The 20,965-nt window shown below is 41.7% G+C and overlaps 3 protein-coding genes across 14 annotated transcripts in view; 1 reads left to right on the top strand and 2 right to left on the bottom strand.

The window, feature by feature from the left end:
• tspan11 (tetraspanin 11) overlaps positions 1-6,217 on the bottom strand; it is a 16,790-nt gene extending 10,573 nt beyond the window's left edge. For 2 of the 5 annotated variants that reach the window (XM_077500743.1, XM_077500744.1), the window contains exons 1-4: positions 5,754-6,217; positions 5,513-5,600; positions 1,184-1,287; positions 925-1,068 (exon numbers count right to left, since the gene is read on the bottom strand). The gene's annotated coding sequence lies outside the window, so the exon portion shown is untranslated. Of the gene's footprint in view, positions 1-651; positions 781-924; positions 1,069-1,183; positions 1,288-5,512; positions 5,601-5,753 lie in introns of those variants that run through there. The other 3 variants (XM_077500741.1, XM_077500745.1, XM_077500742.1) reach the window with 2 other exon arrangements.
• LOC144003962 (protein arginine N-methyltransferase 8-B-like) lies at positions 2,384-9,948 on the top strand. 3 transcript variants are annotated; one of them, XM_077500735.1, is made up of 10 exons: positions 2,384-2,751; positions 4,089-4,310; positions 5,303-5,458; positions 5,547-5,610; positions 5,783-5,925; positions 6,013-6,100; positions 7,156-7,271; positions 7,606-7,756; positions 8,866-8,987; positions 9,507-9,948. In XM_077500735.1, the coding sequence occupies exons 1-10, from the start codon at positions 2,683-2,685 to the stop codon at positions 9,588-9,590; spliced, it is 1,215 nt and encodes a 404-aa protein (XP_077356861.1). In that variant the 5' UTR covers positions 2,384-2,682; the 3' UTR covers positions 9,591-9,948. The 3 variants fall into 3 exon arrangements, with proteins under 3 accessions (XP_077356861.1, XP_077356862.1, XP_077356863.1); XM_077500736.1 differs by lacking the exon at positions 9,507-9,948 and having other exon boundaries at positions 7,606-7,782; positions 8,866-8,964; XM_077500737.1 differs by lacking the exons at positions 2,384-2,751; positions 4,089-4,310 and having other exon boundaries at positions 4,326-5,458; positions 5,783-5,930.
• Positions 6,499-20,965, bottom strand: cracr2ab (calcium release activated channel regulator 2Ab). 6 transcript variants are annotated; one of them, XM_077500724.1, is made up of 19 exons: positions 20,819-20,965; positions 20,140-20,379; positions 19,960-20,071; positions 18,412-18,601; positions 18,186-18,332; positions 17,173-17,263; positions 17,012-17,107; positions 16,755-16,942; positions 15,268-15,339; positions 15,151-15,199; positions 14,988-15,070; positions 14,311-14,845; positions 14,095-14,230; positions 12,594-12,675; positions 12,324-12,438; positions 12,161-12,262; positions 11,964-12,040; positions 10,548-10,631; positions 6,502-7,788 (listed from the first exon to the last, which is right to left on the bottom strand). In XM_077500724.1, exons 2-19 carry the CDS (start codon positions 20,278-20,280, stop codon positions 7,779-7,781), a joined length of 2,310 nt encoding a protein of 769 aa, XP_077356850.1. In that variant the 5' UTR covers positions 20,281-20,379; positions 20,819-20,965; the 3' UTR covers positions 6,502-7,778. The 6 variants fall into 6 exon arrangements, with proteins under 6 accessions (XP_077356853.1, XP_077356850.1, XP_077356847.1 ...); XM_077500721.1 differs by having other exon boundaries at positions 20,766-20,886; XM_077500726.1 differs by having other exon boundaries at positions 6,504-7,788; positions 14,311-14,752; positions 20,766-20,886.

Below are 20,965 nucleotides of genomic sequence, written 5' to 3'. Positions count from 1 at the left end.
TCATATCTGTCCATCTGTGCATCTCCTAGGGCAGCGGCGGGTAAACTCGGTCCGCGAGGGCCAGAGTCCTTCCCGGTTTGGAGGTTTCCCTCCTCCAACTTCCAACACAAGCTGATTTCAATCAACAGGATCGTTATCAGGCTTATACAGTGCTTGCTGATGAGCTGGTCACAAATCAGCTGTGTTGGAGAAGGGAAACAACCAAAAGTTAGTCTTACTAATATTAATCAAATAAAATAAGTTAACGTAAATTAGTTTTTTATATTTCTCTATTAAGGTAACAAGTTGACGGTCTGCATTTTAACGTTGCCGTGTCCTTGACATCAACTCTTATTTTGAACGCAAGATTGTACGTCGGCGTCACCGTTATCTTTTCCCTGCATATCAACAAGTCCGAGCCCTGAAACGGCACCATGTGTGTCAATCGACCCTACACGTAAACAAAAACACGTCTCATTTGCTGCCATATTTGACCCCTGCCAGACGTTTGTTTTTCGTCCACCTCTGCATAGCTCTCAAACGACAACATCGTTTTGTGTTTCCTGACCATCTGCGTCACACTGATGGGCAGCACAAAAGTTGCACGGAAAAAAAACCGGACTGCTCGCTCGACAAAACCACGTTTCGTGGCGTGGGTGACAACATACTCACCAACTCAACGTCAAGAAGGGGGAATGTCCCTTGTAAGTTGATTTAAAATCAAGCGTGAGCAATGCGAAGCGACGCAGCAATCAAGTGTGCTTGTTGCTGACAGGCGGGCGGCTGTCCCGTGGAGGCTCGCGATGCCTTTGGGGAACCTCGTTTTTTATTAACCTTAACAACCATTACTGTGCTTTTTACCTAATATTAGTTGAGTTAGAGAACAAAATATGTAACTACACAAATGATGTATAATTATACTAAAGTACCACTTTTAATACGTACAGTGCTGGTTGTAAAAAGCTCATCTTCATTTGTGATTCTCCAATTTCCGACAGCCAGTCAAAGCATCGCGGGAAGGGTCAACAGCGGGTGAGAGAAAGAAACAAAGCTGTTTGACAGACTGAATTCCACCCAACACAGCCTCGGCTACAAGGAAACCACAGACACAAACAGCCTTTAGTGTTTCACCAGTCGGAATGCACGACACACAAAAGAGAAGAAAAGGCTCCAAGTTTAAGCACTGCAAATGCAGAACACTCACTTCGCATACACTGCTGCTATCTGCTTCTTTTCCCTCATATTTGCATACTTAGTAGGAGGAAAAGAGATCGCATCTTAGTTTGTTTGCTCCTTCTGCCGTCATGCCTTGAGGACCCAAAAAAAAATCAAAAAAAAAAAAATCATTAAAATTCACAATACAGCAGCCAAGTTACGACATCTGCTTGTTTGGATGAGAGCCTGTCTCGCCTGTGAGACATCTGGTGGGCAAAAGGGGGGGGGGGGGGGGGAATCAGAGTAATGAATGAATAGCAAAGAATAAAATGATGAAAAATTGCCCAGAGACATTAATTGTGAAATATGGCTTTGTTTTGTCAGCTCCCTTTTGAGACGGGAGGCCCACCTGCCTCATTTTAGTGATTATTTACTGATGCAGAAATTCACTGACAAGTCGTACGACTTTCAGAAACATCCCTACATACTATTATAACAATAGCAATAAGATGCCAGTTATTATTTTTATGCTATAATTTATTATAGAATGTGCATTCAAATATAGAACATACTACAAATATCTGCATTTTTTGTTTTGTTTTGTTGCAGTGTAATAATTTAATAGCATTTTTAGCATTTTTTTTTTAAGTTAAAGAATGCATGTAATATTTAATATTAATAAAATTAATAAATATTTAATTGCAGTGCAAATCTAAGGAAGCAGTACTGAAATTATTTTGAGTATTTATTTATTGATTCATTTATTTATTTATTTATTTAGTATGATGGACATGAATTTTTTTATTTTTAAATAATTTATGTTTCAAGAAAAAAAAAATAGAGAAAAAAATAGGGCATTCATTTAATAAGATTTAGTGCATTCTAATCAAATAAAATAAAGAACTCAAGTCATTTAAATATATTTAATTGTAATTTTAATTTAAGAATACAGTACAAATAATTGTCTACATGTCTTAAATGTAGAAATAATTACTTTAATGTAACAATGAAATGCTACTAATTTCGTAGCATGTATTATTAATATTAACTATTAATGTATATATTGTTACATTTTTATGTAATTTATGTAAGTAATAGTTGTTGTTTTTTTATTTTTATAGTTTCATAGATTTATATTGCACACCTGCAATTGAGGTGGCCGGTGGCTGTTGAAATTGCATTTTTCCTGTAGATCTGAACGCCCCTCAACGAAAGAGCGAGCAAGCGAGAGAGAGAGAGAGAGATGGTGCATGTGCAAACTTCGTGGAGCCTCCACTCCACCGTCACGCACGCGAATGCACGTGCGGACTTGAAAATGCACGCGTGCACAAGGTGGAGGGCTCGAACCCGGAACCTCACGCAGGCGCGTGCACGCGCATTGAGTGACAACATGAATTAATGCACCGGTCGTGCAACTTTTTTCTTTCTTTTTTCCCCCTTCTCGTCTTATTATTGAAAAGTGCGTGATATTGATTTCATTTGCAAGCCAATTCAACCTCGTGGCCGATCAGGACAATCAAATCTCGTGCGCAAGTCTCGCCGGCTCTCATGGGACTCGCTCACTCGTCGCGTTGTTTGCTGCTACGGCGGAAGATGGCGGAGGCGGACGGCTGCGAGGTAAGTAGAGGGGCGGGGGCGGGGGGGGGGGAGTCCTGCATGGGAGCCACACTTCTCTCACGCCGACGATACTTTGCCTTAATACCGTGATCGTCATCATTGTATCAATGACAGTTAATGCAACGCTCTCAGCTGAAGGAGGTGAAAATGACGCGTGCTCTTGCCGCGAGTTCGCTGTCCTTGGTGCTGAAGTCACGGTTCATTTTATTAGGCACACAAACTCGTGGTCAATCACAGTATGTGATCGAGATAACTGAAGTGTTTCTTTCCTCGACAACGTGTTGGTTGCTTGCTTTAGCCAGTACGAGAGCAGAGACGTTCCTAATATTTTGCTCCTTCCATTCATTTGAATGGAAGAGGACTAAATATTAGGGACACCTCTAAGCAAAAGTAACAGCAATGCCTCCAAATTTGCCGATTTCTGTTTTGTATATTTTATATTCTTTATAGACCATTCCAGCTGACGTCACTGCTTAGCTCCTGCAGCGCCTCCCGGGGGTCAAACATCCCATAACAAATGAATGGGGAGAGCTTGATTTTTGGCGAGCGTTTTCGTTCAAAATGTGGGAAATATGTCAGGTGTCACAAAAAAACGTCCCGTTACTGCGAATCATTGAAACCAGTCGCTAGCTACAAAAAAAATTGAGTTCGTTGAGCGGCAAAACATTTTGTTGTTGTTGTAATTGAAGATATGCTTCTTTGTGGATGTAGATCAGGTTACCGATACCAGGTATCGGTATCGGGCCGATACCAGGTATCGGAATCGGGCCGATACCAGCCTTTTTTCAAGTACTCGAGTACTCGTGACGCAGACGAGTACAAGCGACCGATGGCAGAGTGGGAAGACGTTACGTGAGTCCTCCTTGCCTGTAAGTGGCGCTAGCTTGCAGCAGTTTTTCACCAAAACTTCACCGGTTTGGAAATACTTCAAAATTGTGAATCTTAAACTAAAAGAGCATTTTTGTGTTTTATTTTGAGCGTTAAGAATATTGAAGAGTGACTGTGCTGTTTTTTTTTGGGGTCAAAATTAAAGGAAATATATTTGTTTAAAAATATCTTTTAGTGATTTTTTTGTCAAAATGTACGACTGGTATCGGCAGTTGGTATCGGTGAGTACTGAAGGTCTGAGTATTGGTATCGGTATCGGTCTAAAAAAAAAAGTGGTATCGAACATCCCTACTAAATACTTTAATCCATGTTTATTGCTCAAACACAACCTGTGCTACATTTAATGTTGCCATCCGCTGTCAAGCTAAGGGATCATTTGGGGTCAAAATGGTGTGATTAATTGAAGTGAAAGTGATTATTATTTTTTTCCCCTTATATGCAATCTCCAGCGGCACCAGGCCGTCACCTCACACTTTTCCCAGTCGGCCCAGCCGCCCTGCGCGTCTAAATCAGTGCCTACCGCCCACCACCAGCACCAACACGCGCCCCGCGTCGCCATGCCGCAGGCCGCCTGTCCCGCTCGAGGCAAAGGCGCCAAATTCATCAGCCCCGAGGAGATGACGTCACGAGACTACTACTTTGACTCCTACGCCCACTTTGGCATCCATGAGGTACACAAACTGCACTAAAATTCACAGTTTTGAATAGTTACGGACAATTTGCATCACGACATCCACTACTGCATATTAAACCACGTGATGATGGAGTGCTCGGATCCAATTCCAGCCAAGAAAGGTTTTCTCTCCGTGAACTTACTAAAATAACTTTGGCAAAAGAGACATCTTTTCCATTAGATACCGTCATCATGTTCATTAACTCATTTGCTCCCAATAACGTGTAAATACGTTTTTTTTATGTTCTAAGTGTCCCAAAAACGTATTTATACGTTTTTGTTTTTTTTTTTGTTTTTTTTTTTTTTTTTTTATGTTAGAGCATACAGAAGGCTTTGATGCAGCCTCTCAACTGCAAAGAACGGTTGCAGAAATGGTAGTTATTACACAAACGGCCAGCAGGTGGCAACAGAACAAAGGAGATCAACCAGGGCCATGTAGAAAAAAAAAGCTCAATTACTTACAATTTTTAATAGATTTGTGAAAACTGATTAAACTTAGCTCTTTTCTAATGCTAATTGCTGCAAAACGGAAACAGATAGAAACATTTTTTTTTCCTGATGAAAGAAGAGACTTTAATCTTTCTTTTGATAGGTTCCATGCCTTTATAGCAATAGAATACAATATTCTGTGGGCCTTGCAAAATCAGTCAAAATCCCGTAAAACAGCCGGGAGCGAACGGGATTGCTTCTGTGAAAATGGCTGGGAGTGAATGAGTTAAAAGCTCTTTTTAACGAGCTATTTAAGGAATGACTTTGCTTGTACAAAGGTGCAAGAGTGGAGCAATTTGGGGACATTTTGCACCCAAGAGATTCCAAATTTAGTCGACAAATGGGCCTTTGCTCTCGCACAAAGAGAGCAGCAGAAAAAGGGAAGTTGGATATCGGGTGGCTCTCGGGGGAGTTGCGAAATGTACGCTGGTGTCTATTTCAAGACGCCACCACTGAGACTTTTGGCCCGAATTCTCCGCTCGTGTTTGCGCTTCCTGTCAGGAGATGCTGAAGGACGAGGTGCGCACGCTCACCTATCGCAACGCCATGTATCACAACAAGCACGTGTTCAAGGGAAAGGTGGTGCTGGACGTCGGCAGCGGCACGGGAATCTTGTCCATGTTCGCCGCCAACGCCGGCGCCAAACACGTCTACGGGGTGAGAACAAAAAAAAAAAAGAAAAAAAACGTGTTGTTATGCCAGTACGCTTACTTGATGATCAGAACTGCACTTTTGTTGCCCACAGATCGAATGTTCCAGCATATCGGAATATTCCCAGAAGATCATCAAGTCCAATCACCTGCACAATGGTGAGCACACATTTTGAAATTAGCATAATGACATCATTGCCTCGCACCCCTATAAGGGAAATTCTGTCAAGAAAACAGCAAGTCAATAATTAGTGCAGTCGTGAACACTCGTTTGAATATTTTGACTAGTGTTGTTCCGATACCGTTTTTTGGCCTGTGTGTCTGCTGTCAGTCATCACCATCTTCCAGGGCAAGGTGGAGGAGGTGGAGCTTCCGGTGGACAAAGTGGACATCATCATCTCCGAATGGATGGGCTACTGCCTCTTCTACGAATCCATGCTCAACACCGTCATCTTCGCCAGGGACAAGTGGCTGGTACGGTACGCTGGAGGAACGGGGGGGGGGGCGGGGCTTGCCGCTGACCTATGAACCTGAGTGGGCTGAAACTTTTTACGCTCTCAGAAACCAGGAGGCCTGATGTTCCCTGACCGAGCGTCCCTCTACGTGGTGGCCATCGAAGACAGGCAATACAAGGACTTCAAGATCCATTGTGAGTCCATTTGGGTCACTATAGTAAGTTAAAGTGGAAGTCAACCATAATCATTTCTTGACAATAATATGATATATGTGACCTCACTCGTCTAAACACGACATTCTGATTAATATTACATTTGTGGAATAAGAGTTATGAAGCAAAATACAGCCATTTTTATCCATCTCCGGGGGCGGCCATTTTGGCACTTGCTGTCGACTGAAGATGACATCAAAGTTGCCCAGGGCTCAGGCAACGACCAATCACAGCTCACCTGTTTTCTGAAGCTGAGCTGCGATTGGTTGTTACCTAAGACCTGAGCAACATTGACGTCATCTTCACTCGACAGCAAGTGGCAAAATGGCCGCCCCTGAGATAGATAAAAATGGCTGGATTTTGCTGCTTAACTCATATTCCACTAACACAATATGAACAAGAATACCATATTTAGACCAGTGGGGCTGCAAAGAACATATTGTCAAAACTAATTTTTGGGTCGACCTCCCCTTACTCATTCACTGCCAGCCATTTTAGAAAATTTCAACATTTTCAATACCCACGTGATAATACATTCAATAATTATTCAATAATTATATATAAATCGAATCTACCAAATGACAGAATAGAATAGAATACTTTTTGCCTCGTCCCGTTCTTTTATAATTGTTAGTAGAAAAATGTAGGTTGCACAAAATACAGCCATTTTTCATGGACTCTGAAACTGTGTTTATTTTGTATAAAATGGGGCAATGATGTCCTCTACCGGTGGTTGGGCATCAGTAAAGTTATTTCCAAGTTTGACATTTACAGTGGAGCATAATCAGATTCTCCCCGCTCAAAAAAATATATAATTGACAGGCAGTGAATGAGTTCAAAATTGAAGTGTTCAAATTCCAGAGTTAATGGTGTCCAGAGTAGGTGTCATTTGACAGTTTGATTAACTCCGCCTTTGCACCTGCACTTTTCCAGTTTGAGAGAGACAAATCATCGCTATTTTGCTTTTCACCGGGCAAAACTTGTGACAATCAAACAAAAGGAGTTTGGGATCATGACGTCATTTTCATTGTGTGTAGGGTGGGAAAACGTGTACGGCTTCGACATGAGCTGCATTCGCAACGTGGCCATCAAGGAGCCGCTGGTGGACGTGGTGGACCCCAAGCAGGTGGTCACCAACGCCTGCCTGTTGAAGGTCAGCGGCACCACAACAACAAATATTCGCCTTTGAGGTATACCTAATGAAGTGGCCAGTACATATTAGAGTACATATTTCACCAAAGCGATGGCCGAGTGGTCTCCACATGACGTGATTCATGCGCACGCCCACGCACGCAGCATGCGGAGTGTGAGCGCGGTCGCTCGTTAGGAGTGATTCAACCTGTGGGCTCACACATTGAATAATAATCACGGACGATAAACATATACGTGCGCACGCGCGCGTGGGAGTGTGAACTTCACATGCTGCAAAGAAAGGAGAGAACATCTTACTTGTGTTTGTTGCTCCTCCACCACCTACGCACGCACAGGAAGTGGACATCTACACGGTGAAGTCGGACGAGCTGACCTTCACGTCGGCGTTCTGCCTGCAGGTGCAACGCAACGACTACGTGCACGCGCTGGTCACCTACTTCTCCATCGACTTCAGCAAGTGTCACAAGAAGACGGGCTTTTCCACCGGTGAGGCCCGCCGGATGCTTCATTAGGTACACCTGCATCATACAGTCATGCCAAAATGCCCAAAGAAAAAAATAATGGCAACATATGAGCCACCAGTATATTGTAGGCAGCATAGGCGAGGGAGCTGATTATTTTCACTGACGTGGAGTGTTGGTGGTAGTTTGTTTCTGCAAAATGACACATTTTGATGACTAACTGGTGAAAGGTGCAATAAAAATGAAGGGAAGATTTCGGAAACAGTTCATTCATGCTTTGTTTTTGTTTTTTTGACGTCATAAGAAGTCAAAGTTATTCAGAACTGTTTGTTGATATATAATCAGAGGTTTTAGAACACATTACATATTTTTTACTTTTTTTTCAAATTTTTAAACATTGTAATCAGATTATTATTTTTTTTTTAAATGTAATACAATTTCTATGAAAAAAAATTACTGTTCATTGGCAAGCTAAATTTAAAAAAAAATTACGGCGAAGAAGGCAGAAGCAAAAGCTTTTCATTTGCTTAAAGGAATTAAAATTAAAAAAATAATTAAAATTTTATTCATTTAATTTTTTTATTAAATTTCTAAAATTACATTCATTTAATTTCTTTAAGAAATTAATGTATATATTTAAATGTATTCAATTTTTAGGTGAATCTTTTGTTGGATTTTGTACAAAAATGCATTGTATATTTATATTCTATTTATTGACTTTTGGTTTTGTAATTAAGGCAAAATATATACATTTACATATGTTTAATCCTGCTTCTCATATTTGTTTTGTCACTTATGATCTTTGCGCTTATAATGAATAAAATAACCCTATTTCGGCAGAGGTGAGTAGCCAGCGCTGCAATCTGAGAAATATAAAGAAAGAAAATCTTACACAGCAGGTGTACCTAATGTTGTGTATATATTTACATATTGTGAACTCAGTTTCTGGCAACATGGCATGCAGGTGTTATATAATTTGATTGCATAATGCCGTGTAGAGGAGGTTCTTGGTTTGCACCGCTGGCGGGCCCTGAGGATGAGCTGAGAATGGCATCTGAAGCGGTGCCGTCTTGACTGGCTGTCTGGAGCCATTCCCTTCACCCGCGTCAATTTGCCCTTTTCGCTCCTGTGCAGCGCCGGACGCGGCCAGCACGCACTGGAAGCAGACCGTCTTCTATTTGGAAGACTATCTGACGGTGAAGAAAGGCGAGGAGATATTTGGCAGCATCGCCGTCAGGCCCAATGAGAACAATGTGGTAAGACCAAGGTTATTTTAAGTTAACTAAAACTAACGAAAAAACTAAAACTAAAAGTCAAAAAACTATTTCGTTAACGAAATAAAATAAAAACGAAAATGCTTTTTTAAAAAAAAAAAAAAAAAACTAAACCTACATTTTTTGTTTACAAAACTAAAATGAACTATAATTATTAAAAAATGTTGCTAATTAATTTAATGCAGCCTTTGGGGATGATTTTAAATGTGATTTTATTTTTCATATTAACCGGAATAAGGATGTTTGAAAGTGTGTCACTTAAAAGTGACATCATCCAGCAGCAGCCAATAGAAAAGCACCTGATGACGTCGCTCCCATGATGTTTTTTTGAATATTGCGCACAAGTAATACTTTAAAAAAAATAAAATAAAACTAATATTGAAACTAAACTAAGCATTTATTAAACAACTAAAACTAAGAAAAACTAACAGAAGCACCTTGAAAACTAATTAAAACTAACTCAATTTAATTTTTAAAAATTTTCCTGCTCTTGAACTGCAGCGCGACCTGGAGTTCACCCTGGAGTTGGACTTTAAAGGCCAGCTATGTGACGCCGCCATCTCCCACGACTACAAGATGCGTTAGGTGCTCCGAAACCAGCACTGCTGCCCTCCCTCGTCCGTGCGGGCGAGCGCACCTCACAGGACGCCATTCCAGCCAGCCTCAGTGATGTCATCAGTATCAGCAATAACACCAAAATGACAGACACGCTGAAGAATGTTACGGCCTTGTTATGTTACGGGGTCAGAGTGACCCGACTTAACTGTATTGTTCAGCATGAGAAAGCTTTTGCTTAGTTAGGAACGTCCTGAAACGTAACACTGTTAACGTCATGTAGAAGAAAGACAACAAATTAAATCTGAAAGGAAGTCAACTTTTCCAGTTTTCCTTATTAGCTCAAAAACGTGTAAAAATGTTTTTAATACTTTGTCTTTCACTCCCCACGTTTTAAATGCAAAACATACAGAAGGCATTGATGCGGCTTCTGACATGAGGAGGTGGCTTAAAGCAATGGTAGTTATTAAAAACGGCCAGCAGGTGACAGCAGAGTATAAAAGAACAGCCAGGGCCATGTAGCAACAAGCTCTTTTTGTCAGTGTTTTGACCAGGAATGTGGCTATTGATGAAACTTAGCGATATTCTAATGCTAATTGCTGCAAAACGGCAACAGATACAAATATGCTTTTCCTTTCTGGTGAATGAAGACAATCTAAACTTTCTTTTGGTAGGTCCATGTTTTCTAGCAATAGAACACAATATTCTGTGGGCCTTACAAAATCAGTCAAAATCCAGTAAAACAGCCAGGGGCGAAGTGGGTTGCTTCAGTGAAAATGGCTGGGAGTGAATGAGTTAACCAAATTGCAAATAATTTTATTCATTCTGAAATGTGATTACATTCGAACAAGTGCAAATAAAGCTAATGATACAAGCGTGATTTCCCCAAACTGGACAAATTTATAGTAATATATCGAGTAAGAGTGATCGTAACACAGATCGTACTAAGTGTCATTGTTGAACGTAAAATATAAAAGGCATGTTCACTTGCAGCAGGCCTTCTTCTTCAAGGGCTGAGCGCTGAGGATGACGGTGGTGTCTCTCACGCGGTCCTCCTGCTCCATCAACACCCTGAGGGCCAATTCAAACAACAAACTGTGCATAGAAAAAGTGGACGTGCTCCTCTTCAAATGCCAGCTTTTGAAGGTAAATCATTTTAACCCCTTCGGACTCTTAGATGATTGCAGTGGACATGACATATGTGCGTGTCTAAACCAATAAAACATCATTTGGATGATGTCAACACTTCTGGTTCATGATTGGCTCCTCGCTAACCAATTACAATTGCAAGTTGATTGATGTTCATGTGAAAAATGTTGCATGTAAGCTTGGTAACAAATAAAAAAAAACGAGAAAACGGCCACAAAAATTTCCATGTTGTTCTTATGTGAGGAAAAGAAAAAGAAAAATTGCCCAGCAGAAAAAATGCGGGTCTTGAAGGGGTTAAAAACATTTCCCACCACTAATAAAACCTGCGCAACTCAATTGAAAAAAAGGGGAAAATAAAAGTACACGTGAAGTTGTGCAGTTGCATAAGTGTGTACACCCTAACCCTATAAATAGGATGTGGCTGTGTTCAGAATTAACCAATCACATTCAGACTCATGTTAAATGGGTGTCAACCACTGATCTGTATATATTACTAGATAGCCGATAATCCATACACACCCGTGCAAGCCATTGAAGCCACAGGGTGGCCATCTTACTCCTCCCGTCTCACGAGCAGATTTTAAATTTTACGGTATACGTACAGATTAGACTTAAGCAGCTCGTAGGCTCTTAGTATAGGGGCAGGGGTGGGGGAGTGGTTGGCAGGGTGGTCACTATTTTTTATGTGCTGCTTTGAAGACCCCCTTTTACTTTCATCGCTCAGTTCCTTAAACCACAACATTAGATTTGGCAGAGGCATCTTCTGTTAAATAACAGTTATAATTCTTCAATAAAAAGAATATAAAAGTTTCCTCCTGTAAACATCATCAAGCTTATAATTTACTTTTTGAAGTCCTCTTGTATATGTTTTACAAATGTAAAACATAACTCATGTTGTTTCTACTAAGTACTGTCTCAAATGTTCTCCAGTTTCGATACTGTAAATGTATAGGATTGTATGCCAAGAAACGTTTCTTGGGAGGAGCAATATGGCAGCCTCGTGGCTTAAGAAATTTTGGCCTATCGGCTATCCAGTAATATATACGGATTAGTGGCGTCAACACACAACGCATCTGCTACCAATTGCCACAAAGTGTCTCTGGTTAACCTGAAAATAAATAAATACATAAATAAAACTGTTCTAGTAGGCTTTTTCTGACATACTTTGCACTCGCTGCTATTTTTAATGTAATTTGAACATGGTGTGTCGACTTTCACATTGACTGTATTGCGACATGTGTGATGTCATCCTACCGGGCCAGGTGGGTCAGGGATTCGGTCACGTTCTTGCCCGTGTAGGCGCTGACCTCGTAGAACATCACCTTGCTTTCCTGAACGCAAAATGCAAAACGCAAGACATGACTAGTAGTTCTGTTTATTTCTGTTCTGCTCTTCTGGCGGGTATGATGAAGAACTGGCGAAAAGAGCCGTCATGATCCTGATCTCCATACCTGGGCCATCTGTTTTGCTTCTTTAAAAGACACCTCCCTGTCTCCTTCCATGTCCATTTTGTTGCCCAGAACAAGGATTTGGACGCCTTCTCCTGCAGCATCCTGAAAAAAAAAGAAATGCTGACATGGCAAGTAAAGACGTAAAAGTAAGAGGGGGCCAGACCTTGACGTTGGCGAGCCAGGGTCGCACAGCCTTGAAGCTCTCCTCCAGCGTGACGTCGTACATCACCACCACGCCGTCGGCCTTGCGAAAGAACTGCTTGGTGATGCTGCGGTACCTGTGCCAACAACACTGTGAACCGCTGCCAGAGCGCTGACAATTTTCCAAAGCTCGTTCCCGCTGATTTATCCGCGCTTTCCGCTGAGCCCGCAAATTCCAAGAGGATGCGTCGGGAGATGAAACGGGCGCGCGGGATGAATGATGGCCGCTCACCTCTCTTGACCCGCCGTGTCCCAAAGCTGCATCGCGATTTGCATATTGTTCAAGGTTAACGTCTTCACGCTGAAGTCGATCCCTGATCAAGAGTCAAGAGCGGCGCGTTAGAAAATGGGAAAATGCACATGTAAAAATCAAAATACAGCATATGTTGTTGACCCATTCGTCATTGAGAACTTTGGGAAAATGGGGGGGGGGGGGGGGGGGGGGGGGTCTGTATTGTATTACGGTGTTCTCTCGTTTTCCGCTGGAGTTAGGTTCCAAAAAATACCCACAATAAACAAAATCCGCAAAGTAGTTAGCTTTATGTTTTACGTTTATTATAGCTCTCAAACCCCCCACCACACTTTTCCTCATTGAGGCATTTATATTTGATCACATTTCTCTTGTTTAAACATTCTCAATGTTCAAACCTTCATAAATTTTCTAAAATTGGTACATTACTGTAAAAGATTAATGCAAAATGGTACTAAAAACAATACAGCGAAACTGCAAAAAGTGAATCGCGTTGTAGCAAGGGAACACTGTATTTCTTTTTTTTTTTTTTTTAACACAAAATATATTGGGGGGGTAGATAAAATAAATATTTTTGTGAAATAGTTTCCCTATCATTCCAATAATATTTAGAAAAATTGAATGTATGAAGAAAATGTATTATATGCACAATTATTGTTAAAAGAAAAATTAACACTTGTTTTTATAACACTCAGTGACAAGTTAAGGAAATTTTAAGATATTTATAATTTCATTCACCTTTTTAAATAATTTATGTGCCATTATGCACTGAGAAATTAAGAAAATGAAAAAAATATATACATTACTTTATTATATTAAATATTTTGCCAATTATTCACTGTGAAATTTAGAAAAAAAATATTTATCAAAATATATTAGTAATATTATTTTATTCAATAATTGATTTTATTAAGTATTTATTTATCCATCCATCCATTTTCTTGACCGCTTATTCCTCACAAGGGTCGCGGGGGGTGCTGGCGCCTATCTCAGCTGGCTCTGGGCAGTAGGCGGGGGACACCCTGGACTGGTTGCCAACCAATCGCAGGGCACACAGAGACGAACAACCATCCACACTCACAAGCACACCTAGGGACAATTCGGAGCGCCCAATTAACCTGCCAAGCATGTCTTTGGAATGTGGGAGGAGACCGGAGTACCCGGAGAAGACCCACGCGGGCACGGGGAGAACATGCAAACTCCACCCAGGAAGGTCCGAGCCTGGACTAAGTATTTTATTTAGAAATTGAGAAAAAAAATATTCAGATATTTTTTCATTTTCAAGTTAAAATTCAAATGGAACTTTGCAATGCCAAGGTTTTGAGAGAAAAGAAAAAAACCGGCAAGGATTGGGAAATATGAAAGTGAGAAATTAATCTTCAATGTGATTTTACATTTTAGAAGCCTTTTCATGTGACTTGCACGCTTTTGGATTAGCAGCTTTTGTGGGGGAGAAAAAAAAAAAAAAAAAAGAGGAACTGACCCACAGTGGCCGTGGTGGATGGGTGGAAATGTCCCTCACAGAAGGAGCGTAGAAGTGACGTCTTGCCTACACTGGAGTTGCCCACCAGGACCACCTTAAACAGACGACTGGGGCCTAACACGGGCACTTCTGCCACCTTCGGTGAAAGAAAATCAATCAATGCAGAAATCTATTTATGGCGACACAGGTGGTTTGAAAAGTTGTGATGTCACATACGTGCTGGGTCTCCTTCCCGACCGGCTGCCCCCGCGGCGACCTGGGGGTCTTCTTCAGGAAAATTTGGCCCGCTTTCCCGGTGAGCACGCTGCATTCCAAATCACTGTGCACCTCCTCGCTATCTTCCTCCTCACTGAGCTGGTGCAGGAGGAGCTGCGGCCCCCCCTGCAGGAGGTGAGGCAGGTGGTCCTCTTCGATGGAGATGACCCGGCGGAGGGGCCACCCGCCCGGGGGGGAATCCAGCACCTCATCCCGGACGTCGGGCTTGGTCTCGGGCCTCTTGGCCCGCTCTCTGGCGCTCCTCCTAAAACTGGAGGGCCTGGCGATGGCTTTCTTGCCCTTGGCCCTCACGTTGTGAGGCTTGGGAGGGGTGGGGCCGCCGTAGCCGTTGGCCAATCCGGCGCTCTCCTTCATGGAATTGACAGCGACTGCGTCATCCTCACTACAGGAGGAGGAAGCAACAAACACGATTTGAAGGTGCTCTACAGGCAAGGCCTCCAGACACTGGTAGGAGCCATCCAGCACCAGAGGAGATCTTTGGAAACGGGAGAAACAGAGGATGTCCTCAAATGTTAAATTTGTGGATTATCTTACCAAAAAAAAAAAAAAAAAAAAAAAAAAAAAAAAAAAAAAGACAGATATCCTCTGTTTTTCCTCATTTATGATGGGGGAGTCACCTTTTGGCAGGTTGGCTGCTGTCATCAAATATGTTGGCCAGGCCAGCTCGCTGCTTCTGTTTCTTCCTCAGAGATGTTCTCGGCTGATTTTTTTTTTTTTTAAGAAAATGACATATTTCAAACATTTCCATTTATGTGATTATAATTTAAAAAAAATACTTACCACACCGGAGCAGATGTCCCGTTCGTCCTTTAAATGTTTGTTCATTTCTCTGGAAGAGGAAAAAAAAACAAAGTGGAAAGTAGACGAAAAATGAATAGAAGCGTTGTATTGACGTACCTGAGGAGGTCGAGTTGCTTCATGAGGCTTTGCTTCTCTCTTTGCAGTCCTTCCGTCACTCTGTACATTTCCCTGCAGGAAGAAAATAGCATTTCAGAGTAACCTGCCACAATGAATCAGAACAAAAGGACACCATATTTGCTAACTTGAGATGACAATCCACTAAAAAAAAATATGAATAAAAAAATATACTAGTATTATTTAGGGCTGTCACTATTATTTTTTTAATCGATTATTCTATCAATTATCCCATCAATAAATCGAATATTGGGATAATGTGTTATTTTGCATAAAAGTGTAATACAACAAATTATTGTTTATTAAATTGTTGTTACTTTAGTATATTTTATTGATAAAAACCAACAAAACATCAATGAGAGGAATTGGTGTACTCACCGATCTTTTTGAAACTAATTTAGTCAGTAGTTCGGTCATTGTTATCCAAAGTAAAATTAAATGTTTGCAAATGTCTTATTTTGATTAAATACAAAAGATAATCTCTACACTCATGGTGGACTACACAAATCAGAGAATATTTACTGTTGAGAGACTGAAATTGGAGGATTTGGATAATTTTAATTTAAACAATGGCTCTAAAAGATTATTAAAATAGCTGTTGATTAATTTGATAATCGATTACTTGTTGATTAATTTTGACAGATCTCCTATTATTGGAATTATGAGCCTTTTTAAAAGAATTTATTAAAAATTATTTTATGGCTTTAAAATATACTACAATTGTAGCCCTAATCTTAACTTCTTGCGTTTAACCTTTTTTTTGGAAACTCTAGGTCAGAAATGAAACCCTAAAATCCCTTCAGTCAAACAAAAAATTCTAAACCCTGTCTTGAAGGACTGACTTGAAACGATAGTCCAAACTTCAGCCCTGGCCCAGAAGCCTAACCATACTTTCAAATCCTTAACTTGAAACCCTATTTTGAAACCCCAACCCTGGCTTTTCTATATCCCTTATTTTTACTCTTATTTACAATAGGTAAGCATGGCTTTGGTTCCAGATGTCATGTCTGGGGTCACACCAGGGTTAAGTTTGAGTTCATGACCTGTTAAGTTGGGTTCATCAAGTGTCTATGTACTGATGTAACAAGTGTCTGTCTTAAACTAATGTAACCAGCATCTAGTCTCGACTGGTTTTAGGCTATGTGATGCTCTGTGATGTCAAGAATCTTTAATCCCTTTACCTGGTCAACAGCCAATCAGATAATTCCATGTCAGTCCTGTTACCCAAATGTCTAGCCACAACCAATCAGATCGATTCCTTGTCTATACAAGTCTTTGTCGGATTATTACTTCTGTTACCACTGTCTCTCTGTGCAACTCTCTTTGTTTCTTGCATAGTCAAGTTTGTTCCATGCCTCTCGATGTTAATAAATAGTTAAAATCTTATTTGTGTCTTCACTTTGGGATCCAACCTTCAGCACATGACACCAGACCTACAAACCCTAACTTTTTACGAGGTCAGGACCCACATCTCCTTCTCCTGGTGCAGGCGGGCGGCCTGCTCCTGCAGCACGGCCAGCTGGTCCTGGGCCACCAGCAGCTCCTGGCTGGTGCTCTCCAGCGCCCGCGCCAGCTCCTCGTTGGTCACCTTCAACTTGACGTTCTCCACGTGGCTCTCCTGCTTCTCGCTGCTCAGTTCGCTGCACTCCAGCTCCAACTACCAAAGTACCGAGAGCGTTTTCGTCACGGAGCAACCACCTGCTGGATATCGTGAATATCTCCTCACCCTCTTCTGCTTCTGGAACAGCAGCTCCAGTTCTTTCTCCTTAGAGGACAGCTGGTCTTCTAGGTCCTGGCTTCTCGACTGGAGACGCTCCGAGTCCTGCCGGGGTCAAAGTTGACAAGGGAATGAGTATTATGACGATGATGATGATGAACGTGAGGTACCTTGAGCAGCAGCCTGTCCTTCTCCGTCTTGATCTGTGCTTCCATCTCCTCGTACAGGTGGCGGATCTCATCGTCATGCGTCGCTGCCTTCCTGTGGGGGAGAACGCCAATTAAGAACATTCTAGAACAGCTGAACAACATTTTTTACACACACACCACAACAGCAACACACAAGTATTGTTTAAAAAAAACTCAAGCCTTGAGCAGTATTTGCATTCCCTACCGGCAATTACAAGCTAAAAGCTAATTAGCCGGAGCACTGCACCATGCGGCGCCACGGGAACATGACCCCAATTATGTATTACATGACAAGCGTGCCTCTGTGTTCCATAAAACAGAGACTAAATCATCTTTCATGCTGCTGTGTTTTCGCACAGACTCAACCCCGAGATTAGCGGTCATTTGACACGGATCAAGTCTGATTAGGAGATTGCTCCATGTGGAATTTGGCCGCTAAACGCACTTATGTCACACAGCGTTGATTGGGCAAGTTAGCACACTTGCTAGCATATGTCGTATGATAAGTAAAGATAGTTTAGATATGACAGGATGATTGAAACCCAGGATTCAAAACCCAAACATTTGTGGAATATGAGTTATGAAGCAAAATACAGCCATTTTTATCCATCTCAGGGGGCGGCCATTTTGCCACTTGCCGTCGACTGAAGATGACATCACAGTTGCCCATGGCTCAGGAAACGACCAATCACAGCGCACCTGTTTTCACAAACTGAACTGATTCTGAGCAACATTGATGTCATCTTCAGTCGACAGCAAGTGGCAAAATGGCCGCCCCCGAGATGGACAAAAACGGCTGGATTTTGCTGCTTAACTCATATTCCACTATCGTAATATTAACCAGAATACCATATTTAGACCAGTGGGGCTGAATAGAACATATAATTGTAAAAGAAATAAAATAAATAGGTTGAGTTCCTCTTTAAATCCCGAATTTTAAACCCTAACCTGAAGCCAACAAGCCCTTCTTGAAATATTTCTTTCCATCCTCTGACCTCTGGAGGGCGCTCTCCATGTCCTTCTTCTCCTGGTGGGCCTCCTTGATCTGATGGGTGACCCTGGCTAGGAACTCCTCAAAGTTGGACAGCAGGTGTGGCTCGTCCCGCCTGAGCTGCGCCCACAGGCTACGCACCTCATGCGGACTGGAGGGAAAAAGCAAATGGCAGTCGAGTCATTTACAGTCCAAAAATCAGGTCATGGGCTTCCAGTGATGCCACTCACTCCTCAAAAACATTACTGGCTCCCAGGCTGTCCAGCAGCATACAGAAGTGTCTCTCTTCCTCATCCTCGTCCCCAGACAGCTTGGCTTCCCATTGGCTCTGGTAGAAAGCCTCTTTGGCCCTGAGACCCGGGCTCTGCATTTGGACCGGCTCGTCGGTTACTGAAATTCTTCGGCCGTGGAGGAACTGACCTGAGACAATACAAGCTGGAGTTTTATAAGCATTTTGTTCCAAATGCATCAACAAAATAAAGGTAGGCGTTTCGGTCTAATGATTAGTTTATTTATTTATTTTATTATGGTAGATTTATCATTTATGTGCAATACTTTCCAATCCTTAAGTTTGCGTTCATTAAGTGTACCACAATTTGAGAATCACTAAGACAACACAATTTGCTGGGGGAAGTGCTGAAACAAAAACCTGAATTAGTGCAAGAAATTATAACGTGAACCCGCAACCTTTGTGAGGAGTCAGCGGTTAAGAAAATGGATGGATGGATGATAACATGAACTGATAGCAGTACAGGGTTGGGGAATCCAGGTCCAGATATGCTGCATTCGAGGATGGTCGGAACTCGGAATTTTCCGAGTTCAAACCAGCAAGTGTGTACGGGAACGCCCACACTTGCGAAGTCGAAAAAAAAAAAGGACCCTGACTTCACCGACGGACTACAAGTGACGTCACTCTACAATTGCGACCCCTTCAGAAACACAGACCGTGGCGTCAATGGTAAAACACAATACACAACGTACGTGACAGTATGCCGTCATCTCCGTGCATGAAATTATACGCTGAACTACTGAACTGTATGGAATGCTTATGAAATCGGATAAAAACAATACTAAAGCAAAATTGCGAGAAGGTTAAGTTTGCTGGAGATCAAAATGAGTTTTGAGGACCAAAATAAAAACGTATCACGCCATTTTGGTTGTTTACTTTCGCCTCGAACGCTTTCAGGTCGGAAGTGGGAAAAAAACAACAACTCTGATATCTCAGACTTCCGACCATCCTCGAATGCAACACAAAAACCCTGCCACAGGTTGGCTTTAAATCAGATTCGCAGGTGCTTCTACTCAACTGGCAGGTTAAACGAGTTCATCGCCACCGGTTGAGTAGAAGCACCTGTGGCTAAAGAAGCTAAACTGTTTCAGGGTTTTTACTTTCTGAATCTGGATTCACCAAACCTGCAGCTGAGACAAAAATAAGTAGGTTTAATAGATTTTTTTTTTTTTAAGTTAATGAGAAATATGTATCACATTTTAATTATTGTAATATATTTAAATGTTAGAAACCACAGCCTTTTTTTAACTTTCAATTTCTAACTTTGCACACACACTTTTGAATACAAATGGATTATTTTGTTTTAGTTTTCTCCAAGATTCATTTTTACATTTATATGTATACTGTGCATATAAAAAAATCAATCAACAGAAATCTTTAAAACGTCTGTCAGTGAAAATGTTGCTTCGAGAGAGAATGTAGCAAGAAAATAAAAACAATAATGAAACAAAACAAGACCCATGGTAAGCATTTTTGTTGGAAACCGTACTGAATCCGGAAGAGAAGGCCTCAAGCGTAAGAAAACCACTGCGCTCCATATCCAGAGAGTCAAAGACGTCCTCCAGCTCCTCGGCCGACAGCGGCAGCTCCCTGTGGAGCCTCTGGCATCACGACACGACAAACTTCAGACACCGTCTGACACATCCTACTCCTCCCAGCCGACTCTCACCCTCATGTCGGTACGCGTGACGAAACCTCGGCCCTCCACGTCGCACGTCTGGAAGAACTCCTTGGTCTTATCCAGCAGGGCGATGCGACCCCAGCCCGAGCCGCGTCCACTGGGCCTCCTGCTCTCCTCCGTGTGCTCCATGTTGATTGGATCCGACCACCTTCAGCACCCAAAACTTTGGGGCGGCATGTAGGTCAGCGTGGAATCAAGACAGCAGGGTGGTGTTAAGAGCTCTGAGCCCTTTGGGTTGTCATGACGACAAAGAAAAAATGGAATGAATACTTAAGCATACACAATCAGAGCTTTGTCAGAATACTTTGGCCATACAGTACATTTTAAGAGTCAAATCGACACATTTAAAAATAAATTGATTTTGATAATAGGTGACCTGAAGTGTTTGCATATTTTCTAAAAAGCCACTAAGCCCCTAGAGGTGTGCTAACACAGGCACACAGTGTAAGAGATTATCGTAATACTTATAAATGCCTGCAAAACAACTAATCATGTGTTTTCACACACTACCTTAATATGCAATACATACAGCAAACTACTGTTTGTCACAAAAGGCAACTAAATTCACATTTGCAACAACGGATGAACCAAAGATCATATAAACAACTTCTTACCGTAAAAAAAGGCAGCAAAACAAGAGCGACAAAAGCTCAATAGGAAGTCTCACCAGTGCAAGTTACTCAGTCATCCTGCGACCATGTGATGCCATGAGGAAGCAGACCCGAGGCTTTTTCAGCATAATAGCTTGTATGCAACAAGCTCGTTGCCATGGCGACAATCTCAGATTGAATTGCTTTCCACTAATGACAAGGGC

The sequence above is a fragment of the Festucalex cinctus genome, chromosome 16 (genome assembly GCF_051991245.1).
Source record: "Festucalex cinctus isolate MCC-2025b chromosome 16, RoL_Fcin_1.0, whole genome shotgun sequence".
NCBI lineage: Eukaryota > Metazoa > Chordata > Actinopteri > Syngnathiformes > Syngnathidae > Festucalex > Festucalex cinctus.
This window is presented reverse-complemented; position numbering and strand designations above follow the sequence as displayed.